Source organism: Hirundo rustica, chromosome 15 (genome assembly GCF_015227805.2).
Source record: "Hirundo rustica isolate bHirRus1 chromosome 15, bHirRus1.pri.v3, whole genome shotgun sequence".
Taxonomy (NCBI): Eukaryota; Metazoa; Chordata; class Aves; order Passeriformes; family Hirundinidae; genus Hirundo; species Hirundo rustica.
The window spans coordinates 12117994-12138870 of NC_053464.1; the positions used below are offsets into that span (position 1 = coordinate 12117994).

The window sequence follows — 20877 nt, forward strand, 5'->3', positions numbered from 1 at the left end:
GGGATGGCCGAGACTCCGCACTGGGATGTGCAGAGATGCTCTCAACCACCGCCTCTTTATTTTTTTCACCCTTCTGCTATTTCCCATCCCTGCAAAACATGCAGGTGGTTAAAATAAATAACTCAAAAGCCCTACAAAGTTTGTTTTTCCCTTCCTGACTTTTAAGACCAGCCTTGAATCTATCAAAGCCAATCCCCCTGGCCCCAGAGCTCCCAGCAACTGCTGTTTCTGGTCTGCCTCAGCTGCCCAGTGGGGCCAGTTCTGCTGCTGTAGCCATTTGGCAAGCCGAGAGTGGAGGAGGAGATAAATCGAGCATCTTAAAAGCATCTGGAAACGCTTCCCACGGCGCTGCCGGTTGAGATCTGCGAAGCCGCGGCATCACCGAACAGCTCCCAACCCCTCCTTCCTCCTCCTCAGTCCCCCTTCAGCCCCCACCAAACCACGGTGGTTTCACCAGGGAATCAGAGCTGGGTTTGTGCTCGTCCACGCTGAGGACAGGGAGCTGAAAGCAGCAGCGACCCTGCACAGCACGGTGTCACCACCGCCTCAGCGCTGGGTGATGCTCCAGCCGTGTCCCCAGCATTGCGGTGAGCCCCCCTGGTTTAGGGTGGGCTGGTGAGTCAGAAAGCCCCCGGGGAGCAGGGGGCCATTCTGGCTCGCTGGTGAGCTCCCCATGATGTGTTTGGAACAGATCATGAGTGGCCGGGTGATTTACGGGGTGCAAGCGCCAGGATCCGTGAGGTTTTTGCCTGGTGGGAAGAGGAAGCAGGTGGGAGAAGCAGCAGCATCTGCAAGGCCTCGCAGCGAGCAGGGAGCTGTGCTTCCTCCCACTTCCCTCCGAGGACTGGGAGGGATTAAAAAAATCCCTGAGCAGGGATTTTTGCTGAGGTCTTGGTGGGAAACACCGCTTGCTCCAGGCAAAGCCCTCCTTGCCTGCAGAGCCGACAAAAAGGGCCCCAGCAGCAATGGAGACATCAGCTGCAGAAGGAGAAGTCCTCTGCTCTGTCATGCACAGCAGTGTCACCGCCTGCTTCATCACCGTGGCCACAGCCAGGCCACCCTCTGTCCCCGCCTGGGCACTCCCAAACGAGCTGGGACACGCTGGAGCGCCGGGACAAACCAAGCTGGGCACGGGCGGTGAGGAGCAGCCCTGGATGGAGCGTTCCCTGCTCACAAAGCCTCCCTGCTGCCCAGCACAGGGCTCCAGCATCCCCACGTGGTCAGAGCGGTCGGAGTCTCCCTGTTCAGGTTTTTTTTTTCCAGTGGATGAACCAGTGGACACTCAGCTCTGTCCTGGCCTCCCTCGCAGTGCAAGGAGAGGACACGAAATCTCCACAGAGTGGGGTGGGGAGATGGGGTCGTTCCTCAGGGAGGGTGCTCCTGGAGGGGTTAGAGAAGATGAGCTGCAATTTCAGCTGCCTGCTGCCTTCCTGGACTCATGGAGAGTGCAAAACTCCACGGGACCCTCCCGAAGAACCACAAATGCAGCTCTGAAATGCACCCGATGGAAGGAGCTGGGCACACCAGGCTGCAGCAGCGAGCGCTGCCTGCACAGTGCCACGTCCAGCAGGAAACGTGACCTGCACTTTGGGCCATTTCCCACCCCAGGAGGTGACAGCAGCCACCAGCTCTGCCTGATGGTTTTCCATCCCACGGGAGCTCCTGGAGGCGCCGCTCGTGTGAGCACAGCTCCGCACACCACAGAGCAAATTCGTTTGCGAGCATCTCCCCGGGGCATCCCTCCCTGCCTTATCTCAGAGCACGGAGATCTGAGGGACCACTACTGAAGGCTGATCTGAAGGCGAGGTTTATTCAAACGCATACTTCACCCTTCCCTCTGTTTTCTCCAAGCCCTGAACGGCTCAGGAGAGAGCCCTGCCCTGCTCCTGCTGGGGCTGGGAGCAGTGCAGAGGGAGAGCAAAGCTGCAGCTCCTGGAACACTGGGAGAGGTCACCAGGAAGGTGGCCTTTGAGAGTTCCCATCCCTGGTGGAGTCCAGAAACCGGGTAAAATATTGACACTGATGACTCTGACCTAGGTTTTATTTTCCTTCACGCCATGAGATTCCCTTGACTGCTCCAAACCCTTTTAGAGCTCTAGAGAGCAGATTCAATCATCTCGGGTCAGGGATGAAGATGGAAAACGTGGGTTCTTCCTTTAGATGGGAATAAATAAAGAAGAGAGGAGACACATGTGTCGATTATTAGTGAAGGGAGAAAGGCTGATGTCTGTTGGGATTCACGGCCATGAGGGGTAAGTCACAACAAGGAGCTCTCTGTGGTTCTGAGCTGGACTCGTGGGCAGGACTTGAGAGCACGGCTCTGGGTTTCAGCCATATTCACAGCATTTAAAAAAATACATAGCATTTACAAAGACAGAGCTGAATTATTGCTCATCCCCACACCTAGGAAGGGAGGAGCTGAGGTCAGGGCAAGAATAGCACAGGATGGGGGCAGGAACCCAACGCCTCCTCTGACTGGCAGGATCGGGCAGAGAACAGGAGAGGAAAATGAGGGGAAGGTGAAGGTTTCAGTTCACTACATGACAGAGATGCGGTGGCGGGCCCATGATCAGAGAGCTGCACAATCAGAACTAAAAAGAAACCCACGATACCCTGGGGCAGCACTGAGCAAGGTGAGCCCGTGCTGAGTTTCATCTTCCCCCAGAGAGGAACGCTTTTGACAGGGCTGAGCTCGTGGGGCACCACCCCAGGCCATCTTTCCACACTTCTTGTGCTTGTGCTGGTGGAAATGAACCACTGGTGTTTACTGCTGCTCCAGTGGGGAATAATCAAAGCAGCAGAAGGGCCTCAAGGGGTTAAAACACAGCAGGCACAGGAGAACACCTCCCAGGATGATGTGTCCCGTGGCTTCCCCAGCATCTTCCACCCCAGGGCATCCCCACAGCAGCCACCAGCCCAGCCCCACGCCCCCTCTGGGAGAAAACACAGATCAATAACCAGGAGCAGTGGTTTTAAATCGTTTATTTTTAAAACATGAAACCCAAGCTGAATAGAAACCACAGAAATTACATTTAGGTTTTTTCGTTTAGTATTTGCAAACCAAAAAGTTACAGTAAAAAATAGCTACGTTACAATCAATAGAACTACAGAATTAAAAGTAAAGATACAAAAATGGGCTCAATCCTCTTTAATCCTCACAATTTAAAAACATTTTGGGTAAGTGCAGGAACACTTGAAAGAAACTAACAGGTCCGAAGTTTAAAAAAAATTATATATATTTATATATTATATATGTATATAAAGTGGTATGATATACAACCATTATGGTTAAGAAGAAAGAAAAAAAAATAAAAACCAAAAACCAAAACCAAACCAAAACAGAGGAGTTACAAAAAAGGCCAGGTACATGTTCACCATTAGGTTTCTGTGCACAGTGTCCAAGAAAATAAACTTCCCTCTGAATGATGTGAATAAAACCCGTGGGGCCTCCCGTTACCAAGGGACCTGAGGCACGCGACGTGACGGCTGGGCAGCTGCACCCAGTGCAGAGGACAATGGGAAAAATGAGGCTTTTCTGGGACTCCAGCAGCCTCCTGGGCAGAGGGCCACCGGAGAAGTGTTGGTGTGAGATTAGAGGAGGAACAGGAAGGAAGGAGCTGGGAATTGCATAGTGAGGAGCGATGTGGTATCAAATACGCAGAGCACCTAAGAGCTTCATGCTACAGTTATCCTCTTTAGGAAAGGAGCGTTTTGAACTCTCTGGTTGTACGTCAATTTATGTTCCACTTTGTTCATGCAGCCGCAGGGGGCTGGGTGAGCACACGGGAGCTCCGGGCCACCAGTAACCCATCCCTTGTCTCCCAGCCGGGCAGCACGCTCACCATCACGGCTTGGCAGGGATCCCACACCCCCCTGAAAGCACAAACCACTCGTCAGCCACCTAGGAGCTGCTACCAAAACATCCCTGGGCCTCCTGGACTGCCATCCATAGCATGCACACAATTTCTGGGGAAGGGAAGGAGGCTGTGATGAAAGGAGGTACAGGCCAAGCCTTGCAGGTCTCTGTCTCAAGGAACGAGATCTGCTCCTCAGTACCTCCCTGGAGGGCTTTCCCCTGCCACCCAGAGATGTTCCCTGAGTGGCACTGACACTCTTGCTGAGCTGGGGAAGACCCTGGCTTCCCCTTGGGCCCCAGGTAGGAAGCACTTCAAAGACAGCTCCACTCCCGAGCTAAGGGGGAACCCACCCACCTCATCTCTGGAATCAGGGGGTGGCAGGGATCAACAAGCCAAGACACTTCTCTCTTCTTCAAAGGGCTCAGAGTGGTATTCCAGCGGCTGCTGGGAGGAAAAGAAGGGGGCACCAGAAGAGAAGCCTGGGTTTGCTCCCACAGGTACCTGGACCTCGCTCTGGGGGCACCCACCCACTCTTATCTCCCACCACCCTGCACCACCCAAAGCTCTCGTGAGCAGTGGCTGAGCAGCTCCCTGAGCAATGGTTTAACTCTCAGAAAGGCCAAACTTTTCACGTGATTTCAGGGAACTGCTATGGAAATCCTGACTTAGGATCACTTAAAACCCCATGCACTGTGTCCCCCTCAAAGCACTCAAATGAACATCCCTTGCATCTTGGCTGAGATGACTGTACACGGAAAATCAACACCTATCAAATGGAGAGAACTTAAAAAGGACAGGAGGGGAAGGGAGCACTCCATCCTTCACATTTGGGTACATGGATGCACGCTAAAAATCTTAGCTTGAACCCTTTTATCAGCACACAAAATGAACTCAGTTTAATAATACATACAGGATACAAACACTACAGTTATAATTCCCAAGACAGCACAAGAAATTCACAGCCAAGTCTTGATTTGATTTCCTTTACAATTATAATGCAGTCTTGAACACTGGACACAAGAGTCCAACATGCTATTTACATTTCACATTGTGGAGATGTTTGTGTGCTTGGAAGAGTTCTCAGTTCCAAAAGAAAGTGTCATTCACACATGATGATGCAGTGGAAATAAACCAAGCCAACCAGACAAGCCAATGACCACATTTGTGCTTCTGAAAAAGTAACATGAAGTGTCTTCACCGATGCAGTCACCTTCAACCGGACAAGCTGCCATCCACTCCGCGGTCAGCGAGGTGTCCAGAGGCCAATCTCAGCTCCCCTGACTTCTGGACCCCTTTTCTAGCAACCAGTAACATGAGAAATGTCCGATAAGGTCAGCTGGGACACACCAAGTGATATGGCCTTGGCATTTTGTCACATTGAAAACAGAGAGACACAATGAAAGAGAGAGAAGTCTCTACAGCTTTACCTCCTGCAGCTTGAAGAGTTTGGACTCCCTCAACCATGAATGCCATCCAGAACAGATGAGTCTTCGCCAGATAGCACCTGCTGTTCACCCGAGAGGGAGGCACAGAGTCTGGGAGATCTTGGCTTTTCAAAGTCCCCTCCTCAGACAAAATGTGACCATATGGATGAGACTGATTATGTCGCAGCCATAAGAATAGGCAAAGGCCATCTGTTCTTCAGCAGATCCATTCAGACCAGCCTGCAGAAATGCCACACTGTTGCTCAAGGTTCCAGTAAAATAAAAAAGGAAAAAAAAAAAAAAAAAAAAAAAAAAAAGTAGTAGTAACAACAACAATAATAAACCAAAAGAAACCCATTTGTCTGTGTTTCCTATCCAGCGCTCTGCACAGCATGCAGCGGGGCAGCAGAGTTCCAGGATGCTTTACAAAAGTGCAATATCCATGTCAAGTAAAGGAAGTGCTGGCTGGACACAGGTACACGGCTCACACCGCAGTCACGTTGTGCTGGCCTCCAGAGAGCAAAATGTTATCTCCATAACATTCTGTTCTTTCCAGTTAGGTGTTGAAGTCACGGATCTCCAGAGCTGTGCCTTGCTGCGAGCCCCAAACGCTGTCAGAAGTTGTTCTGGGTGTTGGAAGTGGCTATGCCAGACCTTGGAAGGAAGCAGGCCGAGGCGCTGCTCTGTCAGATGCTGCACACGAGGCATTGCCTCACTCCCGTTGTTGTGGGGCACAGACAATGCCACGGTGACAATTTAGACCCGGCCCAAAGTGCAGCCACACGCAGGCTCAGGGTGCATTCCGTGCACGAAGGAGGTGCTACACAGAAGCACTTGTTTTCACAGGGTTCCCCACATCCTCCAGCCTCCAAAACACTTGCCTTCCACCTGTAGGACTGGGCCACAGATTTCAGGGCAGCTCCCCTAAAACTGATAATGTGAGTAGCAATTGGAGCATGTCCTTGCAAGGAGGGATGATGGCAGAACAACTCAGTCTTAATAAGGATTATATGGCTCTTGATTCTTGCTTCAAAGTGAGAGAAAGGTTGGGGTTCCCCCCAGGGATCAGTGGGTGCTTGGGGCTCTGCAAGATCACCACACCCTGCACACCCACATCTCCTGGTAGGCTCTGAGACAGGATGGAAACCCTGGGGCTCGTGAGCCACTGTGTCCCTCCATACCACCTGTGACCACATTTCCCTGCCCTTGTTATTTGATAAAACAGAGGTATGTTTCAGTGTGAAGCCCATCCAATGTGTCTGAAAGGGCATACTCAGTCCTGAGCAAGAACATCCTGCTTCCAGAGATTTCTGGTGAAGTGTGAAGTTTATTCCAAACCCTTCTCCTCCTGTCTGTTATGGTGATGCCTCCTCTCTGTCTCTCACTCCTTTGAACGGTAACAGCTGGCCTTGCAGTTTAGTAGTGGTTTCTATCTTAAGAGGAGTCTCAAAGCTTGCTCTGTCACAGAGATGGTACCATTTCCCAGCAGATCCCTCGAGCCTGTTTAGCTGCCTGCCAGGAGCAGTTCCCACCTCACTGCAAGAAGGCAAGTGGCTTGAGTAAAGGCAGGTTGGTAATTCTGTGCCCCGGACAGCAAACGTGGGGTAAACAGGCAGCAGGTCTGAACATCACCGAGGTGACAAAGAACTGCCTCTGCCAACGGCTCCACTCCACTTTGGGAGATGCTTCCCACTCAATTTCCTCTGCCAGTTATTTAATAAAAGGGTCAGCAGCTCTGCTAAGATGCCCCTACTAAGAGGTAAAAAGACAAAAAGGATCATAGTTACCCTACTGAAAGGGCAGTAGTTGACAGCACCTCCCAAGGGGCAGGCTCCTCCTGCAGCAGGAAGCTGTCAGTGCCCTTTGGAGCACTGCTCTCCAGTGGGAAGTACAGCACCAGTGAAGGATGTTGCCCTCTGCAGGCACCCAGCTGCCCCTTTGCAAGCCTCGTTCTGCCTCACGTCTGGAAAATGCCTTACATGTGCATTAGTATGGTCAGATAGTGGTTAGCAATGTGCCTTCAAAACTAAACAAAACAGGATCAAATATAAATCTGTTCTGACAGTCACAACGTTGTCGAGGGTTTTGGGCTCTGGAACACAGAAGATACGCTGACAAGATTGTGAGTTTGTTAGGAATGACGTTCCAAAAACCTCCTCCAATGCCATTTCAGCAACCCTGTGCTGTAGGTTATGAATTATAAAAAAGGAAAAAAAGAGAGTCCAGCAGAGTTCACAGGTCATTCCTGCGGTGAGAGCTTGCATTTGCTATAAATCCATTGGTGCTTCCAGTTTCTCTTGCTTTTGCAAGCTGACTGTCCCATAAGATCTAGCATCAGAGAGCCAAAACTCTTTAGTGCAAAAAATACCTCCCATAAAGTCTTTTAAATCTTTCCCTGGAAAAATTTGGCACCAAGTGAGTGGCTGGCTCCTGTTTGATCTGTGTCAGCCTAGGAAAGGCAGCACCCAGAATGCCATCTGCAAATCCCTGGGCTTCCCTGATGGAGCAGAGAGGTCAGGTCCAGAGCAGTGGACGGGGTGACTGACTGGTGCTGGGCCCCTCTGCTCCTCCTCAAGAATTCACATGATAGATATAGAGGGAAAGAAAAAGGCATTTTCTTAATGGACTTGGAAAAAAAAACTTAAAAAACTTGACCAGGGCAGTGAAATGGTTTGCTCTTCCAGAGCAAATTCCAGTGGATATGCAGTGACACCACGAGGCAGGAGGTCCCTCCTCCCTCACCCAGGGCAGTGCACCAGAGGATCCCAGCGAGACGCTGCGCTCTGCGTCCCCTCAGCATTCCCTCGCTGCACACCAGCCACAGGCACCAGCCCTGCCTCTTCGTGTCTGACAGGCTGCTGGTCCCACTGCAGAAGTGAAGAAGGTCTGCCACCGTCTTTCACCAAGACCCTCTTGGAACAGAAGGGGGAAGCAGGGGGCAGGAGGTGTTCAGCACCTGTTTCTGGCAGGCTGCTCTGGTCAGCTGCCCCGTGGGCTGAGGGCACAGTTTCCTGCCCAGGTGCTGCCAGCTGCTGGCCTGCACACCTTTGCTCTCCTGCACGTCAGGTACTACAAGGGGAAGGCTAAAATTCAAAAGGAGCTTCCACTCTGAGGGCAGGTACCAGGCTGGAAGGGTGGTCTGGACTGGAGAAACAGAAGGAGCTGCACTAGATTTTAGAACAGCAGGATTGTTCTACGAGGACAGCACAGGGGCACAGCAGTTGGCACATTGTTTAGTCTGACTGCACGTGTGAGTTTTGTTTTTTTTGTTTTTGTTTTTGTTCTTCTCTTTTGCTCTTTCGTTTTAATGCACACTGCCAGCATCTGGACGAGGTTGGTTGGTGGCGAGGTATTTGGCTCTCATGCTGGAGGTGTACTGGAGAAAGAAAAGACAAGACAAAAAAAAAAAAAAAAGAACAAAACAAACAAACAGAAAGTTAAGTCAGAATTACAAATATCACAACGGAACCACAGATTTCTACCACTTCTCGGCACAACATAGTGTGTATTTACAGCAAGCATCTCAAGGAGCTGCTGACTCAGTCTCAGGAGGAAAGTTTCCCAAGTCACTGCATAGTTCACTCTGAGTGACATTCTGCCAGCCTGCTGCAGAGGTGCTGGCCAGGTCAGCGCAGATGTGCTGGTGATTTATCCAAGCTCTCCAGAGAAGGAAATCCAACAGTCACTAAGTCAAAACATGACATATGTTGTTTGAGAGAAGAGAGGGAAATGGGAATGATGCAGATGTAAAAACCCACCCCACACTTTCATCCTCTCTTAGTCATGTTGCCGCTTCCAACCATGCCAGAAAAGGAGGTTGGAAAGAAAATGGGTGCTCACTGCATCTTCTCATTGCATTTTATAGCAACAAGGGCATCAGAAGACTGCACGAGCCATGGATGGGCAGCTTGGAAGTGAGGAACAGCAAAATGATTCATGCCCAAGAAAGAGCAGACCCTATCAGGCTGGAAGCAGGCTGCCGTCAAACAGGATGATGTTAGCAAGGTATCAGGTGGGTGACAGCCCACTGTGGTTTGGGATCCAAGCTGTGCACTGTGCAGCAGCAGATGAAACTCCAGCGTGGGGGTGAGAAGAGCAAGTCAGAAAGACGAAGGTTAATTCAGTTTGGGGGTGGTGGTGCTGTTCTTATTCTCCATTTTATTCTAAGCAAGCTAATCCAAAACAGCTCCCAGAAACTACTGAGGTAACTTCAGCTTTGTGTTATTCAGCTTCGAATAATGAGCTGAAAAACAGGTTAAAAATGTCCAGCAGTAAGAACAGAACTTTGCCTCTTTACACCAATGTGTTCCACGTCTTCTTGGGTTCTGCTACCACAATATTAACAACCAAGCAACGGGGACATTTCATCCTCTTTTTATACCCTCTGGGGCCTGAATAATTCTATAATATCCACAGCTTACTTCCCAAGACTGCTCTTCACCATACTGACTTTTTTATCACCTCTTAAACTGAACCACATAAAATAGCCAGTTAAGCTGGCAAAGAGACAACTGAAAGGCAGTTCCACACCAGGAGGTGTGATTTATCTTGCCCACTGGGAAAGAACATTATGAGGCATCTTTAGGCTCTCAAAAGCTCAGCTGTCCATAGGGGAATTTTCAGAGAATTAACAGTATTTTATCAGTTTTCCTTCAAAGACTGACCTGGGTTGAACCTCTGCACAACAGGAGAGAGGAACTGCTCCTGTGGCAGAGCTGATCCCATCAGTACAAGATGAAGACACCTGTGGCTTATTTGCACACTCAGCTTTTCGTGTCTTCCATAATTGGAAAACTTTTTTTCAGAACGTGTATCTTAATATAAATCTCTGGCCCAGAAATGGCATCTATATTTAGGAGATAAAGGGTACTTCCATTCTTTCTAAGATGCATTTTTTGTCAGCAAGAGGGCAAGAGATAGAAAATAGCAAGCTGAGCTACTTTAAGGACAATAATCTACACAGTTTATTAAATGTGATTACTGTTTCAGATATTAAGTTTGGGGCATTATTAATACATAGGAGAATAACCCAACAGGCTCAGAGAGGTTTAGAAGTCAAAGAACTTTCTCATAGAGTAATAGGGCACATTTCAGGTAATGCAATGCTGGAATTCCTAGCCAAGCCTCATGCTGAGAAGAGGGCCTTAGAAGGAAAAATGCATTTAAGTGCTCACTTTCCACTTGCATTCTCTGTAGAGACACATGATAGGAGATGAGTATGAACAGAGAACTTTTCCAGGTGCTAAAGTTTTGTAAGAAGTATTTAGAAAAAAAATAATTTCAGATAAGAGAAGGTTATTGTGCATCTTTCTGGACAAGTCACATGAGTTCAGCACACAACATACAACAAACTTTCTTTAAAGCATTAAAATCAAGAGGACCCCTTGGTGAACTGCATTTCAAAGATGTACAAAGCACACCTATCATGGCAGGAGAAGTTGAAAAGAATTCCCTCCTTCCTCCAAAAAGAAAAGACCCCACGTCGTTTAAGTGTCACTAAAACGAAGTAACCAAGAACACAAGATCTGGACAGTCAAGCAGAGAGTATTTTACATTCAAACCTACCTGCAAATCCACCACAAGGAACAAATCAAGACTCAGAGCAGTCAGAGTTAGGGCTGATGTTCTCTCCTTAACTCAGGATTTTTGCACCTTTGTACCTCTTCCCAGTTCAACTGAACCAGCTGCTGCTTCTGTTCAGTATTTTTAATGACCATGAGGAGACTGAAACCTGGCAGTAGAGAGCCAACACTTCACAGTGTTGAAGTGAAGCGTTCACCAGCACAGCTCTACCAGCATGCTCTGGATCTCAGTCCCAGCATCACCCTCCAGGTACCAGTGCTCTCTCCACGTGCTGCAGTCCTTCCTCCAAGTCCTTCTCTGCATCCTCTGCTGGGAAGCAGAGGAAAGATGCTGCAGAACACACAGCTCCCAACATCTGGACAGGCCAGCAGATGAAGATGTATCAGCAGACACTTGCCACTTTGGGTATGAAACCAAACTCGATTATCCAGAGTTAAAATAGTTAGGCCACCAGTTGATTAAAAAAAAAAAAAAAAATCACTATGTCTTTAAATCCTTTAAAAAAGTGATTCTAAAGACAGATAGCCTGAGCCCAATTCAGACCAAGGAGGTCTTGGACTCCACTCTGTGGCCCACAGCTGTCAGGTTCACAGTTGCATTTAGTTTCCTTTAAAGAGGAGCTTTCATAGAAGGTTAAAGAACACGCACAATTCAGTCATTCTTCCAGCACGCTCTCTGAAAGTGCCTATACACCCTCATTTACCCTTTCAAAAGCAGCACAGAGGACAAGTTTCACCCCATACCTCCACCTCGCTGTCAGCTTCCCCAGGAAGGGCACCTGAAGGAGTTCTTGTTCCCATTCCTGCTGGTGGCCTGTGCTATTCAGCACAGAGCCCCTCAGTCACTTAAAAACCAGCTCTGACAAACACAGCTGATCGCACACAGGTTTGTTTTTGTATTTCTCCAAAGAAAATAAAAAGTCTCCCCTTGACATTCAGCCTTGTTGAGGGTATAAACTTTCACAGGTGTGGTTTGCCAGCACATACTAGTTAGGCACTTAACACAGATAGCCTTGGCACAAAGGAATCATTGGTTGCAAAAAAAAAAAAAAAAAAAAAAAAAAAAAAAAAATTAAGGGAATAATCAGTTCATTTTAGAGGGCCATAAATTCTACTGACTCCTGTGAAATCCACGAGTACTCAACAGCTAACTGAAGCTATGCTGAAAGATCACTTACCATGTGAAACCATGACTGAGTACAAACCATTTACTATTTGTGGTTGAAAACCCACGTGAATTTCTCTTGAGCTACCCTGACTTTGATTTCCTGCCAGAGCTGTTCAGGTAATCCAATAAAGACCAAAGCTTCTGGATTCAAGTTCTGAAAGGCCGATCTCAAACAGCTAGAGCACAGTAAACACAGAGGGTTTGGTGTTATTATGTATGGGAGGAACGAGATGCAGGGAAACAGCTAATTCCAGCCACTGGGTTCTGAATTCAAAGGGACTTAAGTCTTTCAAGTCAAAAGAACGGAGCTTCTGTTGGTTTTGTTTGTTTTTAAAGCCTTGGAAAGAATGCAGTGCCTTTTCCACGGCCCTTCAGCCAGCCACATTAAGCTCGGGTGGGACCATAGATAAACAGAAGACAGCGCAGCCCGGGATCAGGTCATGGTGCAGCCCAGGGATTTCAAGTCTAGAATGAAGGCCCTAGAATTCCCCCACCCTCTCCAATCCTTTATTTCACGGAACAGATCCATCTAACACCGCTGCAATACCACCTACAGGAACAACAAAGCAGAAAACCCACCACGAGCTGAGGCCCAAGAGCAGCCTTAGCAAGACTCAAGACCGGAGAAAGCTGAGAGCCTCTCAAGGGGGCTGGCACCATGCTTCCAGAAAAGGCTGTTTGCGTTCATGCACCATGGCAGAGGCATCAAGACACCCGCTCCAGAGCCTTCCCAGCAGTCCCCAGGCAGGCAGGCAGGCAGGCAGCGAGGGGCAGCAGGGATGCAGACCGAGCACCAACAGGACAGCAACGAGCCCAGCGCAAGGCTGAGAAAAGGGCCAACGAGAAGAAGCAGAGAAGAAGGAACAGCAGCAGCTTTATGGATGGGTATTTCTGGGAAGAGAATGCAAGACATGACAGCATGAGCCAAAAGCGACGGGCTCCCTGCTCCCACTGGAAGTAAATCCTTCCTGGCGCTGCGTGGCTGTAGTTCCCTTGAGGGAGCACTGTTCTTCACACCACCTGAGCTGTCTGCTAGCCCTAATCACACCCTGTATTTAACCAAGCTAACAACCCCCAAAAATGCAGACACCTCCTCTTTCTGTGGGCATGTGGCTTTGTCATGAGGGAGGGAGCGTTGGCTGTCTTGGAGAACAGCTGCAGCTCGTGAGGAATTCAGACAGTGGAATGATGCTAGGAGAGCCCTGCTCACAGTCTGTGGGACATGGATGGGATGATTCGGACACACAGAGAACAAACAAAGCAGTAGAAGGTTTTGAAACAGAATGAAACAGATCTTAGTGATTATATCTGGACCCTTAGGGAAGCTTTTTTTTTTTTGTAAAAATTTGCTCCTTTCTGACCTTAAACGTAAGGACAAAAGGAAAAGCTGCACACAGATCTGACAGGCATTTAAGTAACTCTTCAGGACAGTTTGAAATTTAAAAATCCTACAAATGAGCTAAAAGCTTGTGGTAAGTTGGTATTGATGGTTTTGGGTGTTATGGCTACCGAGGACAAGCAGAACGGCAGCAGGGCCCGAGGAGAGCCAAAAGCTGAATTAAGACAACGATTCCTGACTGAAGTGCTGCCAGATTGGTTCTCTTTACTTCTAGAGGATGGCTTCTTGTGACGGGAGAGCATCTGCGTTGCTTTGGAAGTGCAAGGTTTTTTCTACATTTGAGCAGCACTCAGCACTTGGTGTTCAAGCTGTTCTCAAGTGTGGAATCCAAGCTGAAGCTGCTGCCAGGTAGCTTTGGTGAGGCACGGGCACCAGAAGCCTCACGACGTGCACCAGAAGCCTCTAGAAGGTCGATACCGCTCCTCGAGTCTGCACCAGAGCCAAAACGGACTTTCACTTTAACCCTTGGCAGGGGGGAATGGGGTGGGAGGTGCAGAGGGAAGGAATGTGAAGAAATAAAAGGCACTGGCCCGGGATAAAGAGTGCAGGGATGAAGGGAGCGGTTGGGAGCGGAGAAGGGGTTGAGCAAGGAGGACCTTTTTTTGCAGTACCTGTTCCATTTGCGGGCGCTGTTACCAGTATGTCCGTGCACTGTCCGAGGGCTTAAGCTGCCAGCTCATATGGCTGCTACTGTCCATGGCAGCCAAATACAACTGTGATGACGCAAGAAAGAGAGAGAAAAAGAGAGTGCAGCCTCAACGTGCATGAAAAACACAGTGCAAGCAAGTGAAACCGTGGTGTGTGTCAGTGACAAGGCGGGCTCTACCACCCTAAGGGAATATCCCTGCGTCAAGAAGGAGAAAACAGAAGGAATGAGAGAAGGAAAAACACAAACAAACGAACAAAAAGCCAGGAAAAGTAACGGACAAACAATGCAGCAGGATCATCACATCTTAGTTTTCACCATCTGTTCACAGAAAGCTAAGTGGAATGGGTCAGCTCTGTCTACCCACCAGACATAACCTGCTTGGATGGTTGGATGGTTATCTCCCTCTCCTCCCTCCCAAAAAGAGGCAGGGATGTGTGCACTGGCATTCCCTTTCCATCTCTCTCCTCCCACAGACAATTTGCTATGAAAAGTTACCATTTCTTCTGCCTCAGTACTCTCTCAGCCACCTGCTAAGGAGAGCTGCAAATACAAAAATTCCAGAAAAGCTTTTCCCTGTTGCTTGCCAATATGAGAATAGACAGCTTTTTTCTTCTCTCCACTGCCTGTCTACTACATCCCTCCAGGAAACACATTTACCCTACAGCCTGGTTCCTTCTCTCCTCTGGGGAGAAGCTCCCTTTCCTATGGGTGCAGGGCTGCTCCCTGATCCTCCCCAGCTCCTGCACTTCCCCACAGCCCACACTGATGGCTGCCAACTGAATTCACTCTGAAGAAAAACCCTTTATCTACACTCAAACCCCAGCCTAAGGCAGCAGGACTCAGATTCCCACTCAGGGTACTAACACAAACAGCTGCTGAAGAACCAGGGAACTTCCTGCCCCACTGCAGCCCCGTGGAAGGGAATGAGCTTTCTCTGAAGCAGAAGAACCGTAGGGCAAGGGGAAGCAGGACATTGAAGGAGCGTGTGCCCTGGCAGTAGCAGAGGGACAGTGTCCTCCTGCCCCAGGAAACACCGGCAGTGCAGCACGTCAGGGGTTGTGCTGAGAGCGGATAACGCGACCAGAGCTCGCCGTCAGAGCACCGGGGGTCAGGAAACCGCTTTGGGAAGGGTGGAAGAGGTCTGGCCAAGGACAGAGACAAGGATCAACTCTGCACGTTTCCACTTCCTCTACAGCAAGATGAGCTGGTCCTCTTGAAGTGAAACCATGAATGTGATGCCTTCATTTCCACCACAATGCCTACTCCTTCATCCGCCAACCTCCTCTTCCTCCCCTTCCCACCAATCTGAACCAGGCATCACCGAGGGTATTTTCTTTACCTATAGCTGAAGGCTGGGTGGTCCTTAGGCATTTTACTACTCATCCTCTGTAATCACACCACCGAGTTAGTGAGCACTGGGATGGCATGTTCTCCAGGTTCTGCTGTAAATCAGGCTTACGGGATCCAGCAAGGGAGGGCAAGATTCATTTAGTTCTTACCCAGACATCAAGACAAGCCCATGTTTTATCCAGCATACAGAAATGGCTGTCAGGCCACTCCAAATACCAAAACCTTCCATGAAAGTTTCTTTTTTTTTTTTCCTCCATAGGAAATTAAATACAAAAATAGATTTCAAAGAAAGTAAAAACAGTTGTGAAAGAAAGATTTAAAAAAAATAATCGCAACAAAAAAATAATACAGGTTTCATCCTACCATCTCTTTAGGGCAGATTAAGGAGAGAGGTTCAGCAATAACTCTGAATTCACAGTTTGAACAAGTTTCCTTTTAAACTTGAGGAGCCAATGGCACAGATAGCAAAGTACACTGCATGCAAGTGAATCATCCTGCTGAAGTCACCCATCAAGATACTCATGCACTTCAGTGGTGGCAGGACTGGGCCCATAGGATTACCAGTGTTAACTGACTGAGTTTCAGTCTTTCCATGTGCAATGTCCAAAGCAGGGTTTTATTCTCCACGGCAGCTGAGACAATAGCTTGTCTATCCAAGCTGCTGCCATTTATGGGCCAGATCCTGTGTTTGGCTGCACAGTCAGCTCCCTTGGGAGTACACAGGGGTGGCAAACGTGTATTCCCCAAAGTTGCTGAAGCAGAGAAGAGCAGTAAAGAGAGACTTACTGAGGGAGGTGGGGACTCCCGGCCAATGAGCGGGGTATTCTCGCAACGGGGGTTCTGGAAATTTGCATTCTGGCTCCTAGGAAAGGAAGAGACACATGGTAACGGGGCACGTGCCATGCTTCTCTGGGGAAGGGCTCTGATGGGGACACAGGACAGAGCATCCTCACCCCCAGAACTACTGTACCAGTTCAGTCTCCTTCAAAGCTTTTCTTACAGGTCAGGTGGATCCCCTTCTTCAGGCAAGGGCATAAAACTATCATAATTTTCCTCAGACTGAGCACTATTTTTACATTCTTACTCAGAAGGGCCCACAATGAATCACACCAAGTGATTTAAAAATAGGTCCTTGTGAAAATCTGCCTCCCTGCAGCATCAGAACTGCCAAGTGGCAGAAATGGAGATAAAATGAGGACAACGTCTAAGGGGATAAACAAAATGAGGCGGCAGCCCAAAAAATGCTGGGCCCTGATGATAGCCCAAGTGTAATCAGGGTTAGGCATTTCTGGAGAAAGCTCTGAAGATCCCACCTGGACTAGGTAGCTCCAAACTGCAACAGATGTCAGAGCTGACTGCAAATACTGTAGAAAGAGAGAGCCCACAGGTTTTTTCTTGGCTCTCAGTCTTTTGGGAGGCTGTTGGCAAGACTGCTCTGTCTGAAGAATAAAATCTTCTGGTGATCAGAATCACTGTGTAATAAGAAGCCCGGACAATACTTTCCTACTTATTTTCTATAGACATTTTCCTGAGTCCTTGAGCACAAAGCTGTTCACATTTTGGAGCACAAAGCTGTCCAACAAAACTCTTTCTAGCACAGCACATCCAAGCTATTCCCTTCTCCCATTAGACACGAACCAGAAAACAAAATCCTTCCCTGCTTTTTACCACTTGGCCAGAAGTGCCAACCTCATGGCACTCGAGCCGACAGAAATGAGGAGGAGGCAAAGTGGAGGAGCTTCTTGTGGGGATACTCACATGTACTCCGTGACAGGAGCATTGCTGACTGTGTGTGCTGCTGCTGGGATGCTGGTCTCACTGCCATAGCTACTCCCACAGCTATAGAGGCTGGGCATGTGCACTCTGTACAGATTATCGTGTGTCTGTCTGCTCCCTTGAGCAGCTGATTCTTCTTCCCCATCATCATCTGAGCCTCTGCAAGAAGGAGAAAAAGTTCCTTCTAGAACCCGACAGTGACCCCAAGGTGTGGGGTTTGCAGGAAACCATGGTGATCCTTGGAACCTCCCAGTCATCCTCCACAGCTCCACGTTCGCGCCCGTTTGGGATGCCTCAGGGCGGCAGTGTGAAACACAGCCCGCACCGGAGTGACTCAGGCCTCCCACAGCTCCCATCTGGAGGTGCTCACTGCGTGATCCCCTCCAGCCCCCCTGCAGGCTTCTCTCAGGCCTTGGCACGCAGCACGGGTCTGCAACTGCCCAGCTGCACAGCCAAAGGACGGATGCACATCCCAAAATATATAAAATAAACAGAGCTGAACAAAACCCCACAAACAGCAAAAAAGCGAGGCAACGGGGATGTGGTGCTGTGCACTCCACAGAAACATCCTTCAAAACTGCAATCCGTGTCCTTCCATTTCTTGTAGACATGTCCAAAGAGCTCTTAAGGAAGTCTGCAGACTTCTCTGAAGTCACATTCTGGTTGCAGAGGGTCTGCTTCAGCTTCTAGCAAAATCACAGAACTCCTTACAGAGACTAAGTTGCAATATTTGCACCTAAAGGCTTTATCTTCTCAAAAATGCCAGGATTTTAAATCAAGGGAGAGCAGAACTGTTTGCCAGCTGGTTCCCTCTGCCTTCCCATGGTATTGTCTTACCCCTCCTATATAATACACACTGCTATTTCATCTCCCTAGTTAGGGGCTGGAGCACCGTGGTCTGAAATATATTTAATCCGTGCCTAAAGCTGGTGAAGGGCTCTGCACAGCATGGACATCACTGGAACCTCCCAAACGTCACCTGCAGCCTCTGCACCACACGGTGGCACTGAAGATCGAGGAGCTGCAGCCTGCACGGTCCCTTACAGGCGATGATCTGCGACATCCTCCCCTTCCTGGGGGAGAAATGGTGCTCCACGGGATGCAGGAGGGAACCTTCGGCTCCCAGCAGCAGCCTGAGCCTGCTGGGCTCGGCAGGGCGGGCTCAGCCCACGGGGGAGGCAGCACAAGAGATGCCACCGGGCAGATCTTGCTCCTTCCTTCCAACAGGCAGACTTCGTGGTAAGGTCTCTGCAGCTGCCCGTGGAAGAGGTGAGGAACCAGCCACTTCCTCTGGGGCTGTTCTGGCACTTTCTAAGGCCACTTCTCTGGGGGCACTGCAGGCTGGGCCAGCTGTTGTTCAGGGCCTTCAATTTTACCACAGAAATCATAGAAGAGAATTTGCTGCAGTCTATTGCTCTTCTGCAAGAGCAGAAAACTCAGTGCCATTTTAACAGCTGCCCGTGGTGCAACAGCCAGTCAGTGAAGTGAAGGTTTGCTAAGGACTTGCTGATTGATCTGGTTTTCATCATTAATACCAATTCCAATTTGCAAGTGTCTCACCTGCCCATGTTGTTGACAACAGGACAGTTCCTGCTTTCCATTATCTATGCAAGTCCGTCACCTCAGCACGAGCAAAGCTACAAAAGCAAGTGTAAACTGCTGCTTTTTCCAATTCTCTTCCCCACAGCAGGACAAATGCCTCAAGCCAATGTAAGAGAATAAGAATTTTACAGAGAGAGCAACAGTTCAAGCATTACCTCTGCATTACAGCTATAATCATCCATCTGACTCGACTCACAGTCCTACAGTGTGCTGAATTCTCTGCACACAGAGTATTCCAGTGCAGTAAGGTTCAGATGTTAGTATCAACCACAGCCAGAGCAAAACACAACCTTTTTTTTTTTTTCCTGTTAGACCTGTGCTTATAAAGCCTCATCCCTCACACCCCTGGGATCCTGTGGGAATGAGCTCCATATGCTCATGGGCACAAATCCAGCAGCCAGTCTTCACTGGGAAAGAGCTCTATGGTGCTACAGGGTCTAAACCTTCTCTGTACCTCTTCTGCTGCCAGGTGTGTGGGACGCTGCAGACAATGGAGCTGAACATGAGGGCTGTGACAAAGGAGAAGAGAACCAGGTAGATGAGGCCTTCCACTCCATCATAGCAGAATCCTGTCAGAGCCTGGACGTAATCCTGCAGAGGGAAAGGAGCAGAGTTTCCTGATCACTGCAGAGCTCCAACTCAAAAGCCCTTCTCCAGACTACACTCTCTGAAACAACTTAGAGACATCACACTCCCTTTTCTAGAGCATATTTCTATTTTAATTTCAGGGACTCAAGTGTTTTTCATAAATGATCTAACCCTTGTTTTCCCTCACAAAGACCAGCTTGGATTTAGACACAGAAATATTTTCAACCGCCCACAATAAGACTTTAAAAGGAGCAAAAATAAACAGCCAAGGCAAACATGCACCCAACTGAAGCTATAATATTTTTCATTAAGCCTTTCAACTCCCTCACAATGTGCCGTGCCCGAGAACAGAAGCATGAACTGTCTGTGTCTCTGCCTTTAGAGAAGCAGTGAGGACAACAGCAAGGCTTTGCTACACTGCTCTAAGTGCTCTAAGGCCCTGCACTCCATGGCAAAGGGAACAAGTTACTGCCTATTCGCAAAAAAACCCAAACCTGAAGGCCTCTGTGGCTGCAGCTTGTATGAAGGCACGTTATCTAGCTTCCCATGCTGATCTTTAAACTCAAAGCTAACTTGATCCACATCCTCATTCCCCTTTCTGCTAGAATCAGTAAGTAAAAAGCTGTTTTAAACTTCCACCAGAGATTTGGAACTCCAAATTAATACAGGCTCTACACCTCCTTTGCTCTTTCTTAGCTCAAGCCCAGCTAGCAAGAACTCACCAAATGCAGACTCCGACAGTCTACCAAAGCTGTCAGCTGCTGCAAGTTGATCTCTGTTGAATTCAAAACCTCCTGGATCCGGGTAAGATACTCCTGCAAACAACAAGCCAGTGATTAGTGCAAGGGGATGCTTAGCAGGAGCTGGTCCTGGGCTCTGTGCAAGATTGAGGGCACCCACAAAGAACAGGGAGAGCAAACTTGAGGAGAGTTACCTTGGAGGTGGGGTGCTCCTTGCTCGCTGACCTCATGAGTTCTGACACATCATCCTGCATTTCTACCAGAGCCTTGTGGCCTCCTGACAGCTTCTGCTCAACACAAAACATGCAATGTTTCAGCAGTTCAGGCCACATGGACCGAGAGATCTCCTGGGACAAGACTGAAATCCTATTTCCCAAATACTGAAGCATCATCTGTATGAATGGTACTAGTTAAAGATGTCCCAACTGACATGAGTGCAGCTGCAATAGGATTAAGTTTGACTTTGAGCAAACTGGAAGAAGTACAGACAGAGAGAAGAGGAGAAGGGAAGAACCAAAAGGAAAAAAAAAAAAAACCAACAAAAAAACCAAACAAAAAACACAGACCCACAAACAAAGAACAAAACACATACACAAAAAATGTACACACAGCTGGGGCTGGCTCTAGGACCGAAGGGAAGGAGAAAGGAAGGACACAAAGCGCTCAAGTTCTCACCACAGAACACAGCTGGATTTTTTAACTAAATCAGATGGATGAAGAAAGACATAATGTGAACTGTAGA

At 48.7% G+C, this 20877-nt stretch overlaps 1 protein-coding gene across 3 annotated transcripts in view; it reads right to left on the reverse strand.

The window, feature by feature from the left end:
* Window positions 1-2966: 2966 nt before the first annotated feature.
* TTYH3 (tweety family member 3) overlaps window positions 2967-20877 on the reverse strand; it is a 75480-nt gene continuing 57569 nt past the window's right edge. Inside the window, exons 9-15 of one of the 3 annotated variants that reach the window (XM_040078778.2) lie at window positions 20330-20422; window positions 20118-20210; window positions 19262-19398; window positions 17188-17364; window positions 16216-16291; window positions 14042-14143; window positions 2967-8657 (exon numbers count right to left, since the gene is read on the reverse strand). In XM_040078778.2, coding sequence (XP_039934712.1) covers window positions 14063-14143; window positions 16216-16291; window positions 17188-17364; window positions 19262-19398; window positions 20118-20210; window positions 20330-20422 — 657 coding nt within the window. In that variant the 3' untranslated portion in view covers window positions 2967-8657; window positions 14042-14062. Of the gene's footprint in view, window positions 8658-11956; window positions 13860-14041; window positions 14144-16215; window positions 16292-17187; window positions 17365-19261; window positions 19399-20117; window positions 20211-20329; window positions 20423-20877 lie in introns of those variants that run through there. The other 2 variants (XM_040078779.2, XM_040078780.2) reach the window with 2 other exon arrangements.